Source organism: Oncorhynchus masou, chromosome 27 (genome assembly GCF_036934945.1).
Source record: "Oncorhynchus masou masou isolate Uvic2021 chromosome 27, UVic_Omas_1.1, whole genome shotgun sequence".
NCBI lineage: Eukaryota > Metazoa > Chordata > Actinopteri > Salmoniformes > Salmonidae > Oncorhynchus > Oncorhynchus masou.
In genome coordinates, this window is record NC_088238.1 from 30905556 (window position 1) to 30930768 (window position 25213).

Consider the following 25213-nt stretch of genomic DNA (forward strand, 5'->3'; position numbering starts at 1 on the left):
CTCTCTGAACCACACATAGGGGGGTGGGGGTGCAGAGAGTGAGAGAGAGAGAGGAAACACTTCCAGGCTCTTGGGGAGGAGAGGAGGTATGTGTATATCAAGGATTATTAGCCGTGATTAGAATTCATTACAGACAACAACATCAAATCTGCATGGAAATAACATTCAGCTGCTTAGAGGAGAAGAGAAGAGAAAAGAGATGAGGGAGAGAGAGTATGAGGGAGGGAGAGTATGAGGGAGGGAGAGTATGAGGGAGGGAGAGTATGAGGGAGGGAGAGTATGAGGGAGGGAGAGTATGAGGGAGAGTATGAGGGAGGGAGAGTGAGGGAGGGAGGGTGAGTGAGTGAGAGAGAGTATGAGGGAGGGAGAGTGAGGGAGAGTATGAGGGAGGGAGAGTATGAGGGAGGGAGAGTGAGGGAGTAGGGAGGGAGAGGGAGAGTAAGGGAGAGAGGGAGAGTAAGGGAGAGAGAGTGTGAGGGAGGGAGAGTATGAGGGAGGGAGAGTATGAGGGAGGGAGAGTATGAGGGAGGGAGGGAGAGTATGAGGGAGGAGGGAGGGAGAGTGAGGAGAGAGAGTATGAGGGAGGGAGAGTGAGGGAGAGTATGAGGGAGGGAGAGTATGAGGGAGGGAGAGTATGAGGGAGGGTGGAGTGAGGGAAGGATAGTGAGGGAGAGAGAGTATGAGGGAGGGAGAGTGAGTGAGGGAGAGTATGAGGGAGAGAGAGTATGAGGGAGGGAGAGTGAGTGAGGGAGGGAGAGTATGAGGGAGGGAGAGTATGAGGGAGGGAGAGTATGAGGGAGGGAGAGTGAGTGAGGGAGGGAGAGTATGAGGGAGAGATTGTTTGTTTGCCTCTCTTCAGAAGAAATAAGATGTGTCGAGGACATCTCAAGTTTTCCCGCTACGACTTCCAGTTGCTCAGGTCTTCTAAAAGTTCTACATTTGCACCTTTGTGAGCATCTTGATTGGCTGCGTCACCGGCTTGTACAGCAACTGCAAGGCATCCGACCGCAAGGCGCTACAGAGGGTGGTGAGTACGGCCCAGTGCACCATGTGGCCGAGCTCACTGGAGCCTGGACCTGTATACCCGGCGGTGTCAGAGGAAAGCCCAAACAATTGTCAAAGACTCCAGCCACCCCAAGCCATAGACTGTTCTCTCTGCTACCTCATGGCAAGTGGTACCGGTGTACCAAGTCTGGAAACAACAGGACCCTGAACAGCTTCTACCCCCAAGCCATAAGGCTGCTTAACAAGACTGCTAAATAGCTAATCAAATGGCTACCCTGACTACCAGCATTGACCCTTTTCTTTAACTAACTCTCTTGCACGGACTCTACGCCCACACTGGACTCTACCCACACACTGGACTCTACCCACACACTGGACTCTACCCACACACTGGACTCTACCCACACACTGGACTCTACCCACACACTGGACTCTACCCACACACTGGACTCTACCCACACACACTGGACTCTACACACTCACACACTGGACTCTACACACTCACACACTGGACTCTACACACTCACACACTGGACTCTACACACACACACTGGACTCTACCCACACACACACTGGACTCTACACACACACACTGGACTATACCCACACACTGGACTCTACACACACACACTGGACTATACCCACACACTGGACTCTACACACACACACTGGACTATACCCACACACTGGACTCTACACACACACACTGGACTATACCCACACACTCACCCATACTTACACATATCCACCGCATACGCCCACACACACATAACATGCGCACATGTGCACACACACACACACACACACACACATACACACACACACACACACACACACACACACACACACACACACACACACACACACACACACACACACATACACACTACGTACGCTGCTACTGCATCACATACGTTGCCTAGTCACTTCACCCCTACCTATATGTACATTCTGTAGCTACCTCAGTGACTTCGTGGCCCTGCACATTGACTCAGTACGGGTGCTCCCTGTATTTAGCATGTTGTTTCTGCTCTTTATTTGTCTTTTTTCACTGTGTATTTATCCCCCGTGTCACTATGTCTATTTGATTCCCCCACTCCCCCCCCCCGATCTTTATCTTGAACTCTACGTTTTTGGAAAAGGACCCGCCAGTAAGCGTTCCACTGTCAGTCTACACCTGTTGTCTACGAAGCATGTGACAAGTATGGTTTGATTTGATTTGAACATTTGCTTACTACGGTGGCAACAAGAGAAGAATCCACTGCAGCACATGTGTTAGGGTTTTATTGTGTGTTTATGTACATGGCTATTGAATGCTGTATGTGATGCCTCAGCTGTGTTGGAACTATGCTGGTTATTACCGTGACAGAGAGACAGGCATAATAGGTACTTATTTCCATAAAAGCCCTTCATTATTCTGTCACTGTCTTTGTGTGTGTGTGTGTGTGTGTGTGTGTGTGTGTGTGTGTCCACCCGTCTGACGGTGTAGGTGGTAAACAGTCTGACCTCGGTGTCCTGGATAAGTCACTCTCATTCTCTGTCGAACACTTGAAATGCTATTATTGTTGTGGTCCCAATCCACTTGTCTCTGGCTTCAGTTTAAAGGAATTGAAATTAGCTCTGTTTACCTGAAGTAACATGTCTCTCTCTCTCTCTCTCTCTCTCTCTCTCTCTCTCTCTCTCTCTCTCTCTCTCTCTCTCTGTAGGGTTATAACCTGTCTCTCTTTGTAGGGTTATAACCTGTCTCTCTATGTAGGGTTATAACATGTCTCTCTCTCTCTCTCTCTCTGTAGGGTTACAACATGTCTCTCTCTCTCTCTCTCTCTCTGTAAGGTTATAACCTGTCTCTCTTTGTAGGGTTATAACCTGTCTCTCTATGTAGGGTTATAACATGTCTCTCTCTCTCTCTGTAGGGTTACAACATGTCTCTCTCTCTCTCTCTCTCTCTCTCTGTGTAGGGTTACAACCTGTCACTCTCTGTGTAGGGTTATAACCTGTCGCTTTCTGTGTAGGGTTATAACCTGTCACTCTCTGTGTAGGGTTATAACCTGTCGCTCTCTGTGTAGGGTTATAACCTGTCACTCTCTGTGTAGGGTTATAACCTGTCACTCTCTGTGTAGGGTTATAACCTGTCACTCTCTGTGTAGGGTTACAACCTGTCACTCTCTGTGTAGGGTTATAACCTGTCACTCTCTGTGTAGGGTTATAACCTGTCACTCTCTGTGTAGGGTTACAACCTGTCACTCTCTGTGTAGGGTTATAACCTGTCACTCTCTGTGTAGGGTTATAACCTGTCTCTTTATGTGTAGGATTATAACATTTCTCTCTCTGTGTTGGGTTATAACCTGTCTCTCTCTGTGTAGGGTTATAACCTGTCTCTCTCTGTATAGGGTTATAATCTGTGTTGCTCTGTGTAGGGTTTACAACCTGTCTCTTTATGTGTAGGATTATTACCTGTCTCTCTCTGTGTAGGGTAATAATCTGTCTCTATCTGTGTAGGGTTATAATCTGTCTCTCTTTGTGTAGGGTTATAATCTGTCTCTCTCTGTGTAGGGTTATACAGACGAACCGGTGTCCAAGGTACTGTGTCAGGTGGAGGATGGCTCTGTGGTGCAGCTCGACAGATGGAACCTTCAGGTGGAGAGAAGCCCCGCCCAGCCGGAGGAGGGCACACAGAAGGTCTGTCTGGGGTCAGAGGTTAGGGGTCAGAGGGGAGGGGTGAATGGACAAGGGAGGGGTCAATGGTACGGCTGTCTAATGGTCTGAGTGATATGGACGGTGAGGGAAAGCATAGTTCAACCTTATTTAAACTGAGTTTGTACCTCTATTGTGCGCTCCCCTCTTTTTCACTCTGCATCTCTCTGTATGTCTCCAGCTCCCACTGAACGTGTTCAACAACTACTTCAGTCTGGGCTTCGACGCCAACGTCACACTGGAGTTCCACGAATCCAGAGGTGAGCAGTACTGTCTCTCGGGACCAGAAGCATCGTTCCTTTCGTTGTCTGACCACAGTAGGACACAGACTCTAACTGTTGTACCTCCTCCTCCCTGCAGAAGCCAACCCTGAGAAGTTCAACAGTCGCTTTCGCAACAAGATGTTCTATGCAGGGGTGAGTACCCGACAGACTTAACACCACATTACTGATTGGGGCGAGGGGGGAGAGGGGATGAGGAGAGGGATGTGGAGGGATTTGGAAGGAGGGTAGAGGGGAGGGAGGGAATAGAGATAGGGAGAAAGGCGTATATAGAATGTAACGAGTTGTCTCTGCTTCCTGTCAGGCTGCGTTCTCCGACTTCCTCCAGAGGAGCTCCAGGGATCTGTCTAAACACGTCAGAGTGGTGGTGAGTGTCCCAACCCCCACCCACACACACACACACACACACACACACACAAGGATCTGCTCAAACCAGGCTGTCAGAGTGGTGGTGAGTGTGTCACCCACACACACACACACACACACATCTGCTCAAACCAGGCTGTCAGAGTGGTGGTGTGTCACACACACACACACACACACACACACACACACACACACACACACACACACACACACACACACACACACACACACACACACACACACAGAGTGTCACAGGCTGACAGTTTGGTTAAGAGGGCCCTGACAGCCTGATAATCAACCTGCCACTGGACAGGTCCCTGGTTCAAGAACTGGAATCTCTCTACATTCAATTACTGGATTCACTGAAACTTCTTTTTCTCTGTACCAGTGTGACGGGACGGATCTCACTGCTAAGATCCAGGAGCAGAAGTTCCAGTGCATCGTCTTCTTAAACATCCCCAGGTAGCTATTCACCCCACCCAGGTGACCTTGTGTCTATCTGACGCTGTTGGTAGATCTGTGGTCTGTCCATAACCTGCCCCATAGTTTTATGCATGCAGCATACTGCGGGTTTTTTGTGAGGGTGTTTGAGGATTATGTGTGTTTTTAAAAGTGTGTGTGTGTGTGTAGGTACTGTGCGGGCACCATGCCGTGGGGGAACACAGGAGACCACCGGGACTTTGAGCCTCAGCGCCATGACGACGGCTGTATTGAAGTCATCGGCTTCACCATGTCCTCCCTTGTGAGTGTGTGTGTGTGTTTGTGCACGTGTGTGGGTGTGTGTGAGAGAGTGTTTGTTTTAGAGAGTGTGTGTGTGTGTGTGCGTGTGTGTGTGTGTGTGTGTGTGTGTGAGAGAGAGCTTGTTTGACTATACAAAATGGTGTAATTCCTCTTCCTGTCCCCTAGGCGGCACTGCAGGTAGGAGGTCATGGTGAGAGGCTGCACCAGTGTAGAGAGGTGACTCTGACCACCTTTAAGACCATCGCTGTACAGGTGAGATATCACACAGGCCAACACTAAATGGATACAACACAGGCCCATACTACAGATATATAACACAGGCCCACACTAACGATCCAACCAATGATGTAGATAAACCCTGGATTGCTGATACTATTTATTGGCCAGTGAGAGGCTTTGAAGCCACCGATCGGCCATATTGGCACTCCCCAGAAGGAGCAGTCCTCCATAGGAATCAATGGAATTCATGGAATTAGAAAATGAAGGCATTTTTAACTCAAATACTTCTACTTCTAGTAAGTTGAACTCAAAGTAAATGAAAAGTCATTATTACCTAAAATGTTTGTGTGGTATGACTCCAAACTAAAGGAGAAGTCACAGCAACACATTTTTTTTTTAAATCACTTTTTTTTCCCAGCATTTTTTCTAATGCAGGTAGATAAAAAAATAAATAATAATAATATCTTTGTTTTTGCATTTACATTGAGTGATTAATCTTATGCTACAGATAAATAACATACATTTTTCTAAACAAATCCAATAATTGAGTTAGATTTTTTTGCACCTGTTACTGAAATGGTTGTTCCAGTTCCACTGTACTGAACCCTTGCAGTCATTATGAAAGCAGGCTGGGGGGGGAATACAACTGTTGGATATCTTAACTCTGGCTGGATTCCAATAGGAATTACACATCATTTTGCAAGCCAGCATAATTAATGTGACTTGCAGGTCGGGTTGCAAAATTCAGGAACATTTTCCAGGTTTTCCAGAAATCCCAGTTGAAAGATTCCTGGAAATCCTTCAACCAGGTTTTTTTTTTAGAAAATGTGGGAATTTTGGGAAAGTTACTGGACCTTTCAGGCCTGATGTGGCCTGTAAACCATGAGTTTCAGGCCACTGTATTAGAATAAAGCTAGGCCTCAAAATAAGGTCTCATGTGATGTATTGTCATAAAGAGTTGAATTATAATGGTAACATTCAACTATGAACTCACTTGAAGGCCACAGGACTGTAAATGAACAAATTCAACAACCATGCCTCTGTCACTAACAAACACAGTCATAGGTGGTCACTGAGATTCACTTAAAAAGGCAAGGCACACTGGGAAATTATATTGGAGGCGTAGCTTAGTGAGAGTGTTACGTATTTCTGTTACGTATCAAATCTGGAACCTCTAGGGTCGCAGTGGCTCATTCAGTTTGAGTAATGACTACAAAATCACTCTTGGTTTCCTCCAAGGTTTTGAGTAATGCCAACACACTGTGGTTTACAGTGCATGCAACACATATACACTCACTGGCCAGTTTATGATGTACACCCCCCCCCGTTCATGAAAATGGATCGCTCCTACAGATAGTACAGTGAGTCACGTGACCGTGACTTGCTATATAAAGCAGGCAGACAAGCATTGAGGCATTCAGTTACTGTTCGATTGAACGTTAGAATGGGCAAAACGAGTGACCTAAGCGACTTTGAGATAGGTATGATCGTCGGTGCCAGGCGCGCCGGATCCAGTATCTCAGAATTGCCCGCCCTCCTGGGTTTTTCACGCACGACGGTGTCTACGGTTTACAGAGAATGGTGCGACAAACAAAAAACATCCAGCCAGCAGCAGCTCTGATGGCGAAAACAGCTTGTTTGTGCACGGTGACAGGAGGGCCAAACAGACAGGTGTATAACACAGGCCCACGCTGCAGAGATACAACACAGGCCCACGCTGCAGAGATACAACACAGGCCCACGCTGCAGAGATACAACACAGGCCCACGCTGCAGAGATACAACGCAGGCCCACGATGCAGAGATACAACGCAGGCCCACGCTGCAGAGATACAACGCAGGCCCACGCTGCAGAGATACAACGCAGGCCCACGCTGCAGAGATACAACACAGGCCCACGCTGCAGAGATACAACACAGGCCCACGCTGCAGAGATACAACACAGGCCCATGCTGCAGAGATACAACGCAGGCCCATGATGCAGAGATACAACACAGGCCCATGCTGCAGAGATACAACGCAGGCCCACGCTGCAGAGACACAACCCCAAGTCAGAATGTATTTGATATGCAGTGTGTGTGTCTGTGTGTCTGGGCGCGCATGTGTGTAGGTGGATGGAGAGCCGTGTCGCTTGGCCCCCTCAACCCTCCGGATCTCCCTACGCAACCAGGCCAACATGGTACAGAAGAGCAAGAGACGCACCTCAGTACCCCTGCTTAATGAGTGAGTCACACACACACACACACACACACACACACACACACACACACACACACACACACACACACACACACACACACACACACACACACACACACACACACACACACACACACACACACACACACACACACACACACACCAAGGATATAGGCCAATATAGCACTAGGTATCAAGACCTCACTGCCCTAACTCAACGAGTGAAACACACACACACTCTCTAAAGAGAATGGCTGGAGGACTTGCAGGTAGCCTAGCGGTTGAGACCAGTAACCGAGCGGTCACCGGTTCGAATCCCCGAGTTGACTCGGTGAATCACGCACACATCCTTCTCCCTGTGGAACTAGGCCTGGGTAAAGTCCTCAGAGTCCTGCCCTAGCGAGTGAGTCACATAGCTCCCCAGGGCTACAGAACGGACACTATGAATGTGTCTAAGTGTACGTTTACACCGATTACGATAACCAGGGCTAGTTTTTTGATGCCGTGGCTGCATTCTGTTGGAAAGAAGCATATACACCAAGGGGATACGGGGTCAAACGAGGCGCTGCGTCAGTGTAACATCTGTCAAGGTGTAAACTCACTGCTGAGGTCCGCACACACGCCCACAGTTCATTTTCTTGGTTTTATTCAGGGCTTCGTCTCATCATATTTCACTTCACACTGTTAGTTTGTCCTCTGACCGTCTGTTTTGCTTACTACCTACCACCTGTTAGCAGATCGTCCCAACAGCACTAATGCCTGTGTGTGTATCTAGCTGCCGTTGTGTGTGTGTGTTGCTCTTTACTCAGTGTGGTGCTACTCAGCCACAGTAACTAAAGCTGTGCCTGGTTGTTGCCTTAGTGTTCTGCAATTACCACTCTAGTCTGTCATGGGCTTCATCCATGTCTTCATCATCTGCTGTCTTTTTCGTCTTTTCTTTCTCCACCTCACTCCTCACCTTCGGGTCTGCTCCTCTGTCCCTCTCTCTTTCCTTGATATTTACCCCCCCCCCCACTCGCCCTGCCCCGCCCTGTTGTGTGTGCGTGCACGACTGCAGTATTCAGAAAGTGTGTGCAGCAGACCTGCGCCGCCTTTCTGCTCCCCCTGACTCCTTCTCTGTGTAAGTACTTTAACCCGGCGAGAGTGTCTGAGAGAGTGTCTGAGAGAGTGTCTGAGAGCGTGTCTGAGAGAGTGTCTGAGAGAGTGTCTGAGAGAGTGTCTGAGAGAGTGTGTCTGAGAGAGTGTCTGAGAGAGTGTCTGAGAGCGTGTCTGAGAGAGTGTCTGAGAGAGTGTCTGAGAGAGTGTCTGAGAGAGTGTCTGAGAGCGTGTCTGAGAGAGTGTCTGAGAGAGTGTCTGAGAGAGTGTCTGAGAGAGTGTCTGAGAGAGTGTCTGAGAGCGTGTCTGAGAGCGTGTCTGAGAGAGTGTCTGAGAGCGTGTCTGAGAGAGTGTCTGAGAGCGTGTCTGAGAGAGTGTCTGAGAGCGTGTCTGAGAGCGTGTCTGAGAGCGTGTCTGAGAGCGTGTCTGAGAGAGTGTCTGAGAGAGTGTCTGAGAGAGTGTCTGAGAGCGTGTCTGAGAGCGTGTCTGAGAGAGTGTCTGAGAGAGTGTCTGAGAGAGTGTCTGAGAGCGTGTCTGAGAGCGTGTCTGAGAGAGTGTCTGAGAGAGTGTCTGAGAGAGTGTCTGAGAGAGTGTCTGAGTGTCTGAGAGAGTGTCTGAGAGCGTGTCTGAGAGCGTGTCTGAGAGCGTGTCTGAGAGAGTGTCTGAGAGCGTGTCTGAGAGCGTGTCTGAGAGCGTGTCTGAGAGAGTGTCTGAGAGAGTGTCTGAGAGAGTGTCTGAGAGAGTGTCTGAGAGCGTGTCTGAGAGAGTGTCTGAGAGAGTGTCTGAGAGCGTGTCTGAGAGAGTGTCTGAGAGAGTGTCTGAGAGAGTGTCTGAGAGAGTGTCTGAGAGCGTGTCTGAGAGAGTGTCTGAGTGTCTGAGCGTGTCTGAGAGAGTGTCTGAGAGCGTGTCTGAGAGCGTGTCTGAGAGAGTGTCTGAGAGAGTGTCTGAGAGAGTGTCTGAGAGAGTGTCTGAGAGCGTGTCTGAGAGCGTGTCTGAGAGAGTGTCTGAGAGCGTGTCTGAGAGCGTGTCTGAGAGAGTGTCTGAGAGCGTGTCTGAGAGCGTGTCTGAGAGAGTGTCTGAGAGAGTGTCTGAGAGAGTGTCTGAGAGAGTGTCTGAGAGAGTGTCTGAGAGAGTGTCTGAGAGCGTGTCTGAGAGAGAGAAAGACGGAGAGAAACAGAGTGAGAAGAAGAGAGTTGAGTTATTTGTTTGTGTTTGCGCTCGTGTGTCGAGCACCGTGTGCAGTAAGTGGGTCTAACGTCGAAAGTATATGGTGGCCGCTGCATGCTGAACCCTTTCTAACCTGCCAGTGTGCTGTCTCCTAGTGTCAGTCTCTGTGGGAGTCCACCCTGTCCTGCTCTGTGCTCTGTGCTCTGTGCTGTTGTGGCTACAGTACATGTAGCACAGTGTAATCTATCCTGGCACTGCTAGATCGCAATCAATGAAAAAAAATAAAAATACACACATCCTGTTTGTTTCCGGTACTAAAGAGAATCAAATTGAATAAAGAAATACTTCATGTTGTTTCAATGTGCGCGTGTGTGTGTTCCTCCAGCCCCCATGCTGTCCCCGAGCGCCTCCGCCTCAGAGTCAACCGTATCAGTCTGCAGGACCACGACAGGCTACAGTTCGACAAGGAACGACTCCGAGACATCTGTGAGTGTGTTTCTGCGTGTCTTTGTTGAAGCGTCCATCAAATCAAGTCAAATGTTATTGGTCACATGCACGTGCAGTAATATCTAACAAGTAATATCTAACAATTTCAATATCTAACAATATCTAACAATTTCAATTAAGAATATATAAATATATGGACGAGCAATGTCAGAGTGGCATAGTTTAAGATACAGTAGATAGTATATACATATAAGATGAGTAACACAAAATATGTAAACATTATTAAAGTGGCCCAGTGATTTCAAGTCTATGAGGCTGCTGTATAGGCAGCAGCCTCTAATCTCCATGTGTGTGTCCTGCGTGTGTGTGTGTGTGTTGCAGCGATCGCCGTGGGGATTGTGGTGGTGAGAGGGGACTGTGACCTGGAGACCTGCAGACTCTACATAGACAGGCTACAGGAGGTGAGAACACACACAGACACGTGACACACTTGCACACGTACACACACTCGCACCAATATGATTTGGCTTTGACGATTGTTCTATTTTCTGAGACACTGCTGGGCTCTCCTGTTTCTAACAGGATCTTCATCAGGCTCCATCTGCTGGCCACCGAGTGCATTACCAGGTTCTTGTCTGTCTACCTTTCCATCTACTATATCTGACTATGTTATCAGTGAGTCGCTATTGAACCCTTCCCTCCCCTTTCCCTAGGATGAGTGTCGAGGTCTACCGCGACCTGGCTCCGCCCACAGGCTGTCCCCCAACTGGAGCTTCCTGGACTGTGAGTGACATCAGTCAGTGACGTCACTCGCCTAGGGGTCAAAACACGAATCAGAATTTCTGTAAATGTGCCAGAGCTTTGGAGAGCTCTCTAAACCAAGTCTCCTGTCCCCAGCTACGTCCGCAGACCGTTTCTACCGCATAGACAAGGCCCAGGAGCACCTGCACTATGTGACAGAAATCTGCCAGGAAGAGGTGTTTATCCTGGACCACGATGGACTAGCGGGGGGACCGGCCACAGGCATGCCTGACCTGGTGGTGGAGCCCAACTCTGGGTGAGAGACAGAGGGAGCGAGAGAGACACATGCACACACACACTCACATACACAGATGTGTAAACGCGTGCATACACACACACACACACACACACACACACACACACACACACACACACACACACACACACACACACACACACACACACACACACAACTCTGACGTTATTTCATGTTGAGAGTCGCAGTCCTTTTCATCTATTTGTTTCTCTGGTACAGGAGCCCTCTGACGTCTGAGGAACAAGGTGGGATATTTTACGTATTTTGAGAGAGGAAGATTTCTAAAAACCCATGATGTTCCTCGATAGAAACCCCTGTCTTACAGTGGGAGTGATTCCTGTTAGCTCACGCGTAACCCTATAACATTGTCTAACTGATAGTGGTGTGTGTGTGTGTGTGTGTGTTTGTGTGTGTGTTCTTTAGCACTGCTGACGGCTGCCTCCTCTGGGGACCTGACTACGGTTAGATACCTCGACCGTCTCCCTAGCAAACATCTGACTTGTCTTACTAGAAATAGCTCAAAAGCCATTTCCGGATGTAATATGCACTACTGAAGTCGATGCATACGTTTCTCTCATAGCTGTGTTTTTCCTGTCTCTCTTTCAGTTGTCGGGCAGCTTCTTTCGCGGGACCAGCCTCCTGGTGAGGGATTCTACTGGTTGTAGTGCACTACACCTGGCCTCTCAGCACGGACACACTGAAGTGGTCCACTTCATACTGGAGCATGGTGCGTGTGTGTGTGTGTGTGTGTTGCTTCTCATTGCATCCGTCAAATAAGATTTTTTGCAAACCTCGGATGTTTGCTAAAATGTTTGCTCTGTTTATTTTATTTTAGGGTCAAAGGTGCTCCTGGATTTAACCAACAGAGAAACGTAAGTCACCCACTGTCTTATGGCTTTGTTGTCTATCTGACGGTCTGATGTTGAAGAATGAATCAGGCAGCCTGTAGGTTGCGTGAAGTGTGTGCCCCTGTGTGTTTTCAGAGGAGATACTGCCTTGCACAAAGCGGCCTCTCGGAAGCATCACGCTGTGTGTCGTCTTCTCATGGACTCCGGAGCTTCCCTCATCAAGACCAACTTCAAGGTTAGAACCTCACACACCACACACATACGCACATGCACTCACAGACACACTCACGCACACACACACACACACACACACACACACACACACACACACACACACACACACACACACACACACACACACACAGACAGGACATGCACAGTACACACACACACACACACACACACCCACACACACACACACTTGTACCGCACCGCACAAACAAACACAGACACACAGAGGCAAGCTCGCACATAAGAGAGAGTTTGTTTAATGGAGTGTAAGTAACCACACACCTGTGTGTCTGTGTGTGTTCACAGGGTAAGACCCCAGTAGAGCAAGCTCGTGATGCGGGGGACCAAGAGCTGGCCTCCTACCTGACCAGCAAACAGCTCCCTACCACTGTCTCCCACGAAGATCTAGAGATCCGTAGAGAGAGAGAGAGAGAGAGAGAGAGAGAGAGAGAGAGAGAGAGAGAGAGAGAGAGAGAGAGAGAGAGAGAGAGAGAGAGAGAGAGAGAGAGAGAGAGAGAGAGAGAGAGAGAGAGAGAGAGAGAGAGAGAGAGAGAGAGAGAGAGAGAGAGAGAGAGAGAGAGAGAGAGAGAGAGAGAGAGAGAGAGAGAGAGAGAGAGAGAGAGAGAGAGAGAGAGAGAGAGAGAGAGAGAGAGAGAGAGAGAGAGAGAGAGAGAGAGAGAGAGAGAGAGAGGTAAGCCCCCTTCACCTCCATAGATTGACTGAGGGATGGACAGACAGGAGGAGCAGCCTGACACGCTTTAGACTCTGTTCTATCCTGCACAGGAAAATGTTTCATCGAAATTATTGTTTATTATTGCTTTTATTTATTTATTGATTGATTGTAAACGTATGGGAGTGTTGGGGTATGGAGTTGCCTGTTGTTCACTGAATGCCACGATCTGGGCTAGGTTAGGGTTCAGGGGTTAGGGGTCAGGGATCAGAGGTGAGGGTTCGCAGACACACAGACCCTCTCTCAGTGCGGCCCTGCAGCCTTACATACTGTACCAACGCGGTTCAACCACGGTTAAACCGCGTACATAGTTTCAATGTATGTATTTCCCAGAAGGCCTTTGTGAATCATTCAGACGTTTGCCAACGACACGCAGCACTGTGAGGCAGGGACAGCACCCAGCACCCTCCATACTACTACCACTGCTACATTAGGATACCACTACTGCTATCCCAACAACACTGCTCGGCTTGTAGACAACCAATTATAAGCCTCCACAACCCCCCCTGGAAGCCAGTATGGGACTGAGATGAGTGGACAGACAGCTAGGCAGACAAAGAAAAGACAGACGGACTGAATCTTCATGCAGCCCCGGGGACCCATTACACACCCGACCTAGAGCTCTACCCAAGCAGCATGTACATACCTACAGAATGTGTGTTTGTGTGTGTGTGTGTTTGTGTGTTCAGTTCTTTTAGACTTGTGTGCATATGCGTGTTTGTGTGATGCAGAGACAGAGGGGGAGTGTGTGTGTGTGTTTGTGTGATGCAGAGACTGAGACAGAGGGGGAGTGTGTGTGTGTTTGTGTGTTCAGTTCTTTTAGACTTGCGTGTGCGTGCATATGCGTGTTTGTGTGATGCAGAGACAGAGGGGGAGTGTGTGTGTGTGTGTGTGTGTGTGTGGGGGGGGGGCTTCTTGAGAGAGAATAGTAAAAAAAAAAATCTGAGCCATATTCAATGCAATATGAATGAATGATTTTTGTGCATTTCCCTATTCATGTTTACATTACATTAATGTTTTAACAGTGCTTTATGGCACCAAGGAGTGTTGAATGTGCAATTTCTTACCGTGCTGGTGTGTGTGTGGCTGTGTTTCTGTTGTTGTGGACACCTCAAAGGCGTGGGTTTAGTTTGGTTGACTTTATATGATTGAAACACTACAACTACTGTTAGGTATTGTAAAAACAGCTGTAATGTGTTAAGATGACTGTTCTGAAAACCAAGACAGATGTACTTTAGTACTTGACCTTGTTTTATTTATTCAGCGTCTACCAGTGGTCGAATATGACCTGGGAAATGGAAATGTTTTTATGTTGTTCTGCCTCCCTCCATCCCCCACTACCCTGCCTGGACGTGCTTAGCACCATAAACCATAGAGATAGATTGAGGAATCTAAATGAATACAACCCGTTTTAGCATGGACATTTCCATTAAGTTTTCAACCATTTTCTTTTAGTCAACTGGGTGGGGACTCCTATGGTTGGGACTTTCAGCCAATTGTCTTCCACTTCTTTAAATTGGGTTGCCTATGGTTTGCAAATGGCTTTAAGATATATTACTGCCATCTAGTGGCCACAATAAATAAACGACACACAAGATTTTGTTCAGTATTCTAGAACTGCAGGTGGTGGTAAATTACCAATACTAGCTTTTCGCTTTTTTTTAAAATACAAATTGATAAGAAAATTGACTACTCTAAAATGGAGATGCCCATGCAGTCACATATGCCATTTTGGCACAGATACAAAGATTAGTCCTCTATCTATCTCTATGAGACAAACATCCATTATTTATGATTATTGTGAATAAATTGGATTTGATTTTGTATTATTTTGTGTTCTTTGTTATTCAACATTGTTGTGCATGCCATTTTCCTTCCCTCCTTAGAAGTTGCTACCACATAATAATGGCATCACAAACTGGCATTATTATTATTATTATGTTATTATAATTGTTAAGATTTGAATAGTTTTATACCTAAGTATATGGGTAAGGTTTGAAATGTTTAATGGTTCTACTTTTGATTTTGTATTTTTCAGACCATGGGATTACTTGAATGTTGTTGTTTATTTTGTATTCTCTAAAAGTCGTATAGTGCTGCCTCTCACAACGTTTCCTGTGTTTTGATTGGTCATTGACGTGATGTCACAGTGATGAGGGTCTGTGAGGAGAGTCTCTTGAAGTCTCCCAACGTTCTTAGTGTCTGTGAAGATGAATTTGAACACTAGTGTGGTTGAATATCAAGGCAGCCTGCCCCTAACCCTAGGGAATAACCTTAGAGAACATAATAAGAGAACATAGTGGGAATATTCAATATTCAATATTCTCTCAGTAGACTGTATATTCAGTCTACTGAGAGACCTTATCAGTAGTCAGTTAGTCTCCGCAGTGTGCCTGTTAGATAACCTGTAATTATAATGATTTAGACCGGTGTCTGTGTCAAATACTGGAGGTGTGCTTTGCTTGTCTGGTATAATGGAACCAATAGAATAGTAGCAAAAGTGCAAACTCCACCCAACCTGCATGCTAGTCAAGCAAAAAAAAGTGCACCTCAAGTATTTAACGAATCGGACCTAGGTCTGACCTTTACCCCCTTATAACCCAGTAATACCCAGTACTACAGGGCATTGATAAGGTCGGTACAGACATGGAGAACAATAGCTGCTGGTCATACTGGGTACTACGACTTCTAGATTTCTTTAGCTTCTTTTGATTTACACTGATTTCTCTCAATCCCCATTTTCCCCCCACAGGGATTGGTTAGTGCCATATTGAGTCTTTCGATGTTACAGTAACAAAGATGTTGCAGATGTTACAAGGACTTTCTGAAATAATGGGACCTCAAACCAAAAACACTCTTCTCCCACAGATATCTTCCAACGGGGACTTAAAAGGTTTTCATCCAAAATCACTGTTGTTCAACTGTTAAATGTTCTGCAAGTTATTTTGGGAAATAAAATGACGTTTGAGAGGCATATAAAGCATGCCGGGGTGTACAATTGTAACATCTGAATAATCATATAATTTTAGAAGAAGATTAAAGTTTTCATTGAAACATCTTGTTGCAGTGTCATCATGGTTGTGTTTGTTTTAATCAACTGTTTGTAGGGTTTTGAAGAAGAAAGGAGGACCCGAGGCACTTCTTCATATATAACTCATTAAAACGCCTTTATTTGTATGGCATGTTCAATGGAAACGACGCTGGCGCGTTTCCGCTGCATTGCATTCGTCAGGGAGCACAAAGAAATGATAATACAACGTCCTCTTTTGAACAGCTGTTTCCAATCAACCCTGATTTGAAGAGGGAGGTTACATAAATCATTCCACTACACCTATTAAGCTGTGCTATGTAGATATGTTATCAAAAATGCAAATCAAGGCTAGAAGCATAAGAACCCCTAGAAAGGTATCTTGAATATGACTGGGCAAAGTGCTACGAATAGGAGAGTCATCTATTTCATAGCGCAATAGAACACAGCAAACATGGACCACAATAGTCTAAACATAGCTGAGGGCAATAGAGCAATATGTCCACTAGATGACAGCAAAAGTTTATTAGGTTTGTGCAATCCTGCCACCTACTGGATTGGAGTGGAATGGGAGTAAAAACATGACCCAGCAGTCATACTCAAATGTACCAATAGATGGCATGATAACTATAGATATCATGTCCACCCCACTTACAGTAATGCATATTCTATCTATGGGAATGTCGAGTCTATGTGTGACCTATATAAGTTATTTGAATGAATGATAGATTCTTCCTAGCACCCAATTGACAGAGAGGCTTTGTGCAGGCCCTGATTTGGTTATTACTGTCCCTCCAAGGGTTGTAGTGTGATGGAGGTGAGGTCGGTCTCTTGTGTACTTGACCTCCATACAGAGTTGTACTGTGATTGATGACACCCAGGAAATGGGAGCTCACAGGGACAAACAGCCCCTGGAGACAAGGAGAGAAAAGGTGAGGGTGATAGCAGACAAATACAGTTGAAGTCGGAAGTTTACATACACCTTAGACAAATGCAGTTTTTCACAATTCCTGACATTTAATCAGAGTAAAAGTTCCCTGTCTTAGGTCAGTTAGGATCACCACTTTACTTTAAGAATGTGAAATATCAGAATAATAGTGGGGAGAATAATTTATTTAATATTCTCTTTCTTTCATCACATTCCCAGTGTGTCAAGTTTACATACACTCAATTAGTATTTGGTAGCATTGCCTTTAAATTGTTTAACTTGGGTCAAACATTTCGGGTAGCCTTCCACAAGCTTCCCACAATAAGTTGGGTGAATTTTGGCCCATTCCTCCTGACAGTACCTGAGTTAGGTTTGTAGGCCTCCTTGCTCGCACATGCTTTTTCAACTTCCTGACTGATGTCTTGAGATGCTGCTTCAATATATCCACATCATTTCCCTCCCTCATGCCATCTATTTTGTGAAGTTCACCAGTTCCTCCTGCAGCAAAGCACCCCCACAACATGTCACTGCCACCCCCGTGCTTCATGTTTGGGATGGTGTTCTTCAGCTTGCAAGCCTCCCCCTTTTTCCTCCAAACATAACGATGGTCATTATTGGCAAACAGTTATATTTTGTTTCATCAGACCAGGGGACATTTCTCCAAAAAGTACAATCTTTGTCCCCATGTGCAGTTGCAAACTGCTGTCTTGCTTTTTTATGGCGGTTTTGGAGCAGTGGCTTCTTCCTTGCTGAGTGTCCTTTCAGGTCATGTCAATATAGGACTTGCAGTTCTACTGTGGATATAGATACTTTTGAACCTGTTTCCTCCAGCATCTTCACAAGGTCCTTTGCTGTTGTTCTGGGAATGATTTGCACTTTTCGCACCAACGTTCATCTCCAGGAGACAAAATCCATCTCCTTCCTGAGCGGTATGACGGCTGCGTTGTCCCATGGTGTTTATACTTGCGTACTATTGTTTGTACAGATGAATGTGGTACATTCAGGCATTTGGAAATTGCTCCCCAGGATGAACCAGACTTGTGGAGGTCTACAATTTGTTTTCTGAGGTCTTGGTTGATTTCTTTTGATTTTCCCATGATGTCAAGCAAAGAGGCACTGAGTTTGAAGGTACGCCTTGAAATACATCCACAGGTACACCCCCAATTAACTCAAATTATGTAAATAAGCCTATCAGAAGCTTCTAAAGCCATGACACCCTTTTCTGGAATTTTCCAAGCTGTTTAAAGGCACAGCCAACTTAGTGTATGTAAACTTCTGACCCACTGGAATTGTAATACAGTGAATTATAAGTGAAATAATCTGTTTGTAAACAATTGTTGGAAAAATTACTTGTGTTATGCACAAAGTAGATGTCCTAACCGACTTGCCAAAACTATAGTTTGTTAACAAAAATTTGTGGAGTGGTTGAAAAACGAGTTTTTATGACTCCAACCTAAGTGTATGTACACTTCCGACTTCAACTGTAGCTGAATTACTCTAGTTGAAATAAGGCACTTAGCAGTAGTGATGACAACATGTATTAATATGCATTAAATTGTGTGTGTGCGTGTGTGCGTGTCCGTTCGTGTGTGTGTGTGTGCCTTTTTTATTTTATTTGCACTGACATTCTTTCTCTGGGTCAATGCACGTTCACTGGGCTCTACTCACACACTCACACACGCGACACTGACACTCCAACATATACACACACGCACACACACTGCATACGCTCACACACACAAAACACACACACACGTTGACGTCCTTTCACACTCTTCACATACGCTGCTGCTACTCTTGTTTATTGTCGATCCTGTTTCCCTCGTCACTTTTACCCCTACCTACATGTACATATTACCTCAATTACCTTGTACCCCTGCACATTGACTCGGTACCGGTACTCCTTGTATATTGTCCCTCGTTATTGTTATTTCACTGTGTTACTATTTGCTTTTGTTATTTGTTTGCTAATCTTTGCTTACTTTATAACTCTGCATTGTTGGGAAGAGGCTTGTAAGGAAGCGTTGTATTTGGCGAATTTGTGACAAATAACATTTTGATTTGATCTAATCTACTGTTTAATTCGCACACGATTTAAAGGATCTTTTAACACTAGTGGGGAGCCTTGCTCCAATATTTCAAATCACACTCATCCAAGATGCACCTGCAATTTAAATTCCAAGGGACCTGAGTTTGATTCATAATTTATTTTAAGCAGTGAACTGTGTTGAATATTGTGCCGTGTGCTGTGCTTTAGAGACATGCAATGGACTTGGGGCACGCAAAGCAAGCCGAAGAGCATTGAATACATGCAGGCAGGTAGCATCGTGGTCAAGAGCGTTGGGCCAGTAACTGAAAGGTTGCTTGTTTGAATCCCCAAGCTGATTAAGAGGAAAATCTGTCAATGAGCAAGGTGCTTAACCCTAATTGCTCTGTATAAGAGCGTCTGCTACATTACCAAAATAGAACAGCACAAATCAGGGCGGCTCATAGAATGTATTTTCTTGACAGGTGTGTCCAATTATGAACTTGTGAAGTCTGCTTCAGGGACGTTTTGACCATTTTGCTGTAGAATAGATTATTTATTTTTTAAATCAGCTTTATTGCTTTGTTCCAACAACTTTTCCCACAACAAAGTTCCACATGATAGCTGCTACTCTCTCTTGCTCTCATTTCCTACATCCCTCTCTCCCCAGTACCCGATGTCTGTCTTCTCTTACCTGGCCAGGCCCTGTGTGTGATCACCTACCGGTAAGGCAGTGTGGAGGGCCAGGACAGAACAGTGGTCTTAGTGTGCCAGTCAAGGTATCAGTGTGCCAGTCACGTCCTCCTGTCAACGGGTGCCAGCCTCACCAACCTCCCACCTCCATGCCACATGAATACAGATGGTGACAGTGGGTGGGACGGACGGCAAGAGAGTAAAAAAGGTCTGAATATTCATTCAATATGCAATCGCTATTGTATTTAATAATTCATTTCACAGGCCCTGGAGCAATATACTGGGCTGTGGGGTTGGGGGGGTGTTTCAGCGTTTGAATCAATGGAATATTTACTATCAGAATCATAGAAGAGGTGGATGTTTCAAAGCATCTGTTTGGTTGTTGTCACACTTGTTTTGTCCTGGGCCGCTCTGTTCTGTTGTACCTTTTGTGTATTGCACATACGCAATAGCTCCAACTTTACAGTAAACAGAAGGGGTGATATTACCCCTAAATCATCTGGTTCACTTTCAGATAGGCTGCACACGGCAGGCAGGAGACATATAATGAAATCTCATTTAATTGATTATTAATTCAGTATGTTCACCGTAACACAATGACGGAGAGGCAAAATGGATTCGGTGATTGATTAGAAGTGGCTTTTCGTAACAGTAGAGTAGACTAACAACCCGTTCCTTACATTGCCTTTACTCTGACCTGTCCTCTCTCCATCGCTCTTCAATACACTGTCTACAGGCCGAGAGACTTCACTCTCAATTCATTAACCTTTTCATGTGTGCTGCCGAGTGGAGAAAGAGAGAGAGGGAGGTGGGAGAGACGGAGAGAATAAAGGAGATGTCTCCTCTCTGATGCCTTGGTATTCACAGGCCCACGTATCCCTGGAGATGCTTAACAGGGATTTTAATTGATTAGAAGAAAGAGGGAGAGCGAGGGCGGTGGGGGGTGGGACATGGGCACCCAACTCTGCTCTACCCTTTCATCTCCTCACTTTAAACCCCATCAGACTCACACAAGGCCACAAAGTACCTTCAGAGAGTATTCATACCACTTGACTTATTCAACATTTTGCTGTGCTACAGCCTGAATTCAAAAATGGATTAAATCCATTTTTTCTCTCTCACCCATCTACACATTACCTCAGAATGATAATTTGAAAACATGTTTTTAGAATTTTTGCTAATTTATTGAAAATGAAATACAGAAATATAAAATATACATAAGTATTCACACCCCTGAGTCAATACATGTTAGAATCACCTTAAGCAGCTATTATAGCTGTGAGTCTTTCTGGGTAAGTCTCTAAGAGCTTTTGTGCACCTGGATTGTACAATATTTTTATATTTTACAAATTCTTCAAGTTCTGTCAAATTGGTTGTTGATCATTGCTAGACAGCCATTTTCATGTCTTGCCGTAGATTTTAAAGCAAATTTAAGTTAAAACTGTAACTAGGTCACTCAGGAACATTCACTGTCATCTTGGTAAGCAACTCCAGAGTATATTTGGCCTTGTGTTTTAGGATGTTGTCCTGTTGAAAGGGGAATTTGTCTCCCTGTGTCTGTTGGAAAGCAAACTGAACCAGGTTTTCCTCTAGGATTTTATGTGGTTATTCTGTTTATTTTTGTCCCCAAAAAAACTCCCTAGTCCTTGCCAATGCATACCCATAACAGCAACCACCATGCTTGAAAATATGAAAAGCGCTACCCAGTGATGTGTTGTGTTGGATTTGCCCCAAACATAACGCTTTGTATTCTGGACATAAAGTTAATTTCTTTGCCAATTATCTTACTTTAGTTCCTTATTGCAAACAGGATGTATGTTTTGGAATATTGCTATTCTGTACAGGCTTCCTTCTTTTCACTCTGTCATTTAGGTTAGTATTGTGGAGTGACTACAATGTTGTTGATCCATCCTCCGTTTTCTTCTATCACAGCCATTAAACTCTGTAACTATTTTAATGTCACCATGGTGAAATCCCTGAGCTGTTTCCTTCCTCTTCGGCAGCTGAGTTAGGAAGGACGTCTGTATCTTTGTAGTGTCTGGGTGTATTGACACACCATTCAAAGTGTAAATAATAACTTCACCATGCTCAAAGGTATATTCAACATCTGCTTTAATAAAAAGTGTAATCTACCAATAGGTGCCCTTCTTTGCAAAGTATTGGTGAACCTCCCTGGTCTTTGTGGTTGAATCTGTGTTTGACATTCACTGCTCGACTGAGGGACCTTACAGACAATTGTATGTGTGGGGTACAGAGATGAGGTAGTCATGTTAGACACTATTATGGTACACAGAGTGAGTCCATGCAACATATGATTTGACTTGTTAAGCAAGTGTTTACCCCTGAACTTACTTAGGATTGCCATAACAAAGGGGTTGAATACTTAGTGACTCCAGACATTTCAGCTTTTCATTTTTAATTCATTTGTGAAAATGCCTTTTAACAGAATTCCAATTTGACATTATGGGGTATTGTGTATAGGCCAGTGACACAAAATCTCAATTGAATCCGATTTGAATCCAGGCTGTAACACGACAAAGTGGAAAAAAGTCAAGTGTGAATACTTCCTTGAAGCACAGTAGCTCTTCCATTAGCTACAGTATGTACTGAATTATTCTGTCAAGACATCGTCATATTAAACACTGGGAAATGATTTTTTTCCCCATAATTTGACCCATTGATGTACTGTACAACATATCAAATGATATGGCATTACTAGTCCTACAATTTTAATACAGTTTAATATAGTGTTTAGTATGTAAAATGTATGAGATCAGAGCCCGGAATTCTCTCCATTGTAGACAGTGATATTCCTGCACTTCCAAATCTGACATTCTTCGGAAACCGACTATCCGCAATTGGTTGAAATCAGCCCTATAGCTCCATATGGACTCCATACGCTACAGTGGTAATAGCGTAAAGTCATTGTCATCTGGCCATGAGATTTAGTAGATTAAAAGAACATTTAGCAGCTAATTAGGTGTCAGATGGGTGCAGGTGTGATGGCACCACTCTCTCTCACCTGTTCTGCTGTGCGTTCCTCCTTACTGATGGGCATCAGTGGGCTCCACAGGCAGCTACCATTTTCCTAACCTGCTGTTACGCTGTTCCTCTGACACTAAGATCCACTATCTATCTCCACTACAAATGGACCTGGGCCAGGACTCACTACGTACGACATTTATGTCCTATGAACTCAGTGAGGGATTGGGCCTAGAGCTCGTGTAGCTCAATGTTGTTTTCTGTACAGGTCTTTTTTTTCTTTCAATGCAGGTGAAATGATTAATTAGGTAAAACATTTATTTGACAGTTCTGTCTAGTACATGAGAGACATGCAAAGCAATTATCTCCTATAAGCAGCCCTCTTTGACCTCCTGAAGAGTATTTGTGAAGATGCTTTAGATCCTGTCCTACATGTGGTTGATGAAAAACACACAAATGTGCTCGGTAACAGATGAAGTACTGTGGTGCATCTCCTCCTCCTGGACTGCATTTCACAGTTCTTTGCCAGTTCTTGCTGTGAGATGTTACCCCACTCTTCCACCAAGGCACCTGCAATTTCCTGGACATTTCTGGGGGGGAATGACCCTAGCCCTCACCCTTCAATCCAGCAGGTCCAAGACGTGCTCAATGGGTTTGAGATCAGGGCTCTTCGCTGGCCATGGTAGAACACTAACATTCCTATCTTGCAGGAAATCACGCACAGAACGAGCAGTATTGCTGGTGGCATTGTCATGCTGGAGGGTCATGTCAGGATGAGCCTGCAGGAGCCTGCAGGAAGGGTACTTGGTGCTTGCCTACGGAGCTGTGAGGGGAACGGCACCGCAGTACCTCCAGGCTCTGATCAGGCCCTACACCCAAACAAGGGCACTGCGTTCATCCACCTCTGGCCTGCTCGCCTCCCTACCACTGAGGAAGTACAGTTCCCGCTCAGCCCAGTCAAAACTGTTCGCTGCTCTGGCCCCCCAATGGTGGAACAAACTCCCTCACGACGCCAGGACAGCGGAGTCAATCACCACCTTCCGGAGACACCTGAAACCCCACCTCTTTAAGGAATACCTAGGATAGGATAAAGTAATCCTTCTCACCCCCCCCCTTAAATGACTTAGATGCACTAATGTAAAGTGGCTGTTCCACTGGACGTCATAAGGTGAATTCACCAATTTGTAAGTCGCTTTGGATAAGAGCGTCTGCCAAATGACTTAAATGTAATGTAATGTAATGTAATGGTACAACATGAGGGTGGAGGATGTCTTTCCTGTAACGCACAGCATTGAGATTTCCTGCAATGACAACAAGCTCAGTCCAATGATGCTGTGACACACCGCCCCAGACCATGACAGACCCTCCACCTCCAAATCAATCCCGCTCCAGAGTACAGGCCTCGGTGTAACGTTCATTCCTTCAACGATAAACGCGAATCCGACCATCACCCCTGGTGAGACAAAACCGCAACTCGTCAGAGAAGAGCATTTTTGCCATTTTTGCCTGTCTGGTCCAGCAACGGTGGGTTTGTGCTCATAGGCGACATTGTTGCCTGTGATGTCTGGTGAGGACCTGCCTTACAACAGGCCTATAAACCCTCCGTCCATCCTCTCTCATCCTATTGCGGACAGTCTGAGCAATGATGGAGGGATTGTGCGTTCCTGGTGTAACTCGGGCAGTTGTTGTTGCCATCCTGTACCTGTCCCGCAGGTGTGATGTACCGATCCTGTGAAGGTGTTGTTACACATGGTCTGCCACTGCGAGGACGATCAGCTGTCCGTCCTGTCTCGCTGTAGTGCTGTCTTAGGCGTCTCACAGTACGGACATTGCAATTTATTTCCCTGGCCACATCTGCAGTCGTCATGCCTCTTGCAGCATGCCTAAGGCATATTCACGCAGATGAGCAGGGACCCTGGGCACCTTTCTTTAGGTGTTTTTCAGAGTCAGTAGAAAGGCCTCTTTAGTGTCCTAAGTAACTGTGACCTTAATTGCCTACCGTCTGTAAGCCGTTAGTGTCTTAACGACCGTTCCACAGGTGCATGTTCAATAATTGTTTATGGTTCATTGAACAAGCATGGAAAACAGTGTTAAAACCCTTTACAATGAAGATTTGTTATTGTGCTGACGTTGCTTCCAGAGGCAGTTTGGAACTCGGAAGTGAGTGTGGCAACCGAGGACAGGCGATTTTCAGTACTCGTCGGTCCCGTTCTGTGAGCTTGTGTGGCCTACCACTTTGCGGCTGAGCCGTTGTGCTCCAAGACATGTCCACTTCACAATAACAGGACTTACAGTTGACCGGGGCAGCTCTAGCAGGGCAGAAATTTGACGAACTGACTTGTTGGGAAGGTGGCCTCTTCAGTAAGGCCATTCTACTGTCAATGTTTGTCTATGGAGATTGCAGGGCTGTGTGCTCGATTTTATACACCTGTCAGTAACGGGTGTGGCTGAAATAGCAGAATCCACTAATTTTAGGG

General features: G+C 45.7%; 1 protein-coding gene across 1 annotated transcript in view; it reads left to right on the forward strand.

Annotated features, from left to right (window-relative positions):
- LOC135515435 (diacylglycerol kinase iota-like) overlaps positions 1-25213 on the forward strand; it is a 64922-nt gene that overhangs the window by 34929 nt on the left and 4780 nt on the right. Inside the window, exons 14-33 of the mRNA XM_064939102.1 lie at positions 3559-3684; positions 3881-3959; positions 4060-4115; positions 4285-4347; positions 4735-4808; positions 4977-5088; positions 5253-5339; positions 7416-7528; positions 8562-8624; positions 10152-10252; positions 10595-10674; positions 10796-10840; positions 10927-10996; positions 11111-11270; positions 11490-11515; positions 11694-11731; positions 11877-11997; positions 12106-12142; positions 12254-12353; positions 12656-12764. Coding sequence (XP_064795174.1) covers positions 3559-3684; positions 3881-3959; positions 4060-4115; positions 4285-4347; positions 4735-4808; positions 4977-5088; positions 5253-5339; positions 7416-7528; positions 8562-8624; positions 10152-10252; positions 10595-10674; positions 10796-10840; positions 10927-10996; positions 11111-11270; positions 11490-11515; positions 11694-11731; positions 11877-11997; positions 12106-12142; positions 12254-12353; positions 12656-12764 — 1660 coding nt within the window. The remainder of the gene's footprint in view (positions 1-3558; positions 3685-3880; positions 3960-4059; positions 4116-4284; positions 4348-4734; positions 4809-4976; positions 5089-5252; positions 5340-7415; positions 7529-8561; positions 8625-10151; positions 10253-10594; positions 10675-10795; positions 10841-10926; positions 10997-11110; positions 11271-11489; positions 11516-11693; positions 11732-11876; positions 11998-12105; positions 12143-12253; positions 12354-12655; positions 12765-25213) is intronic.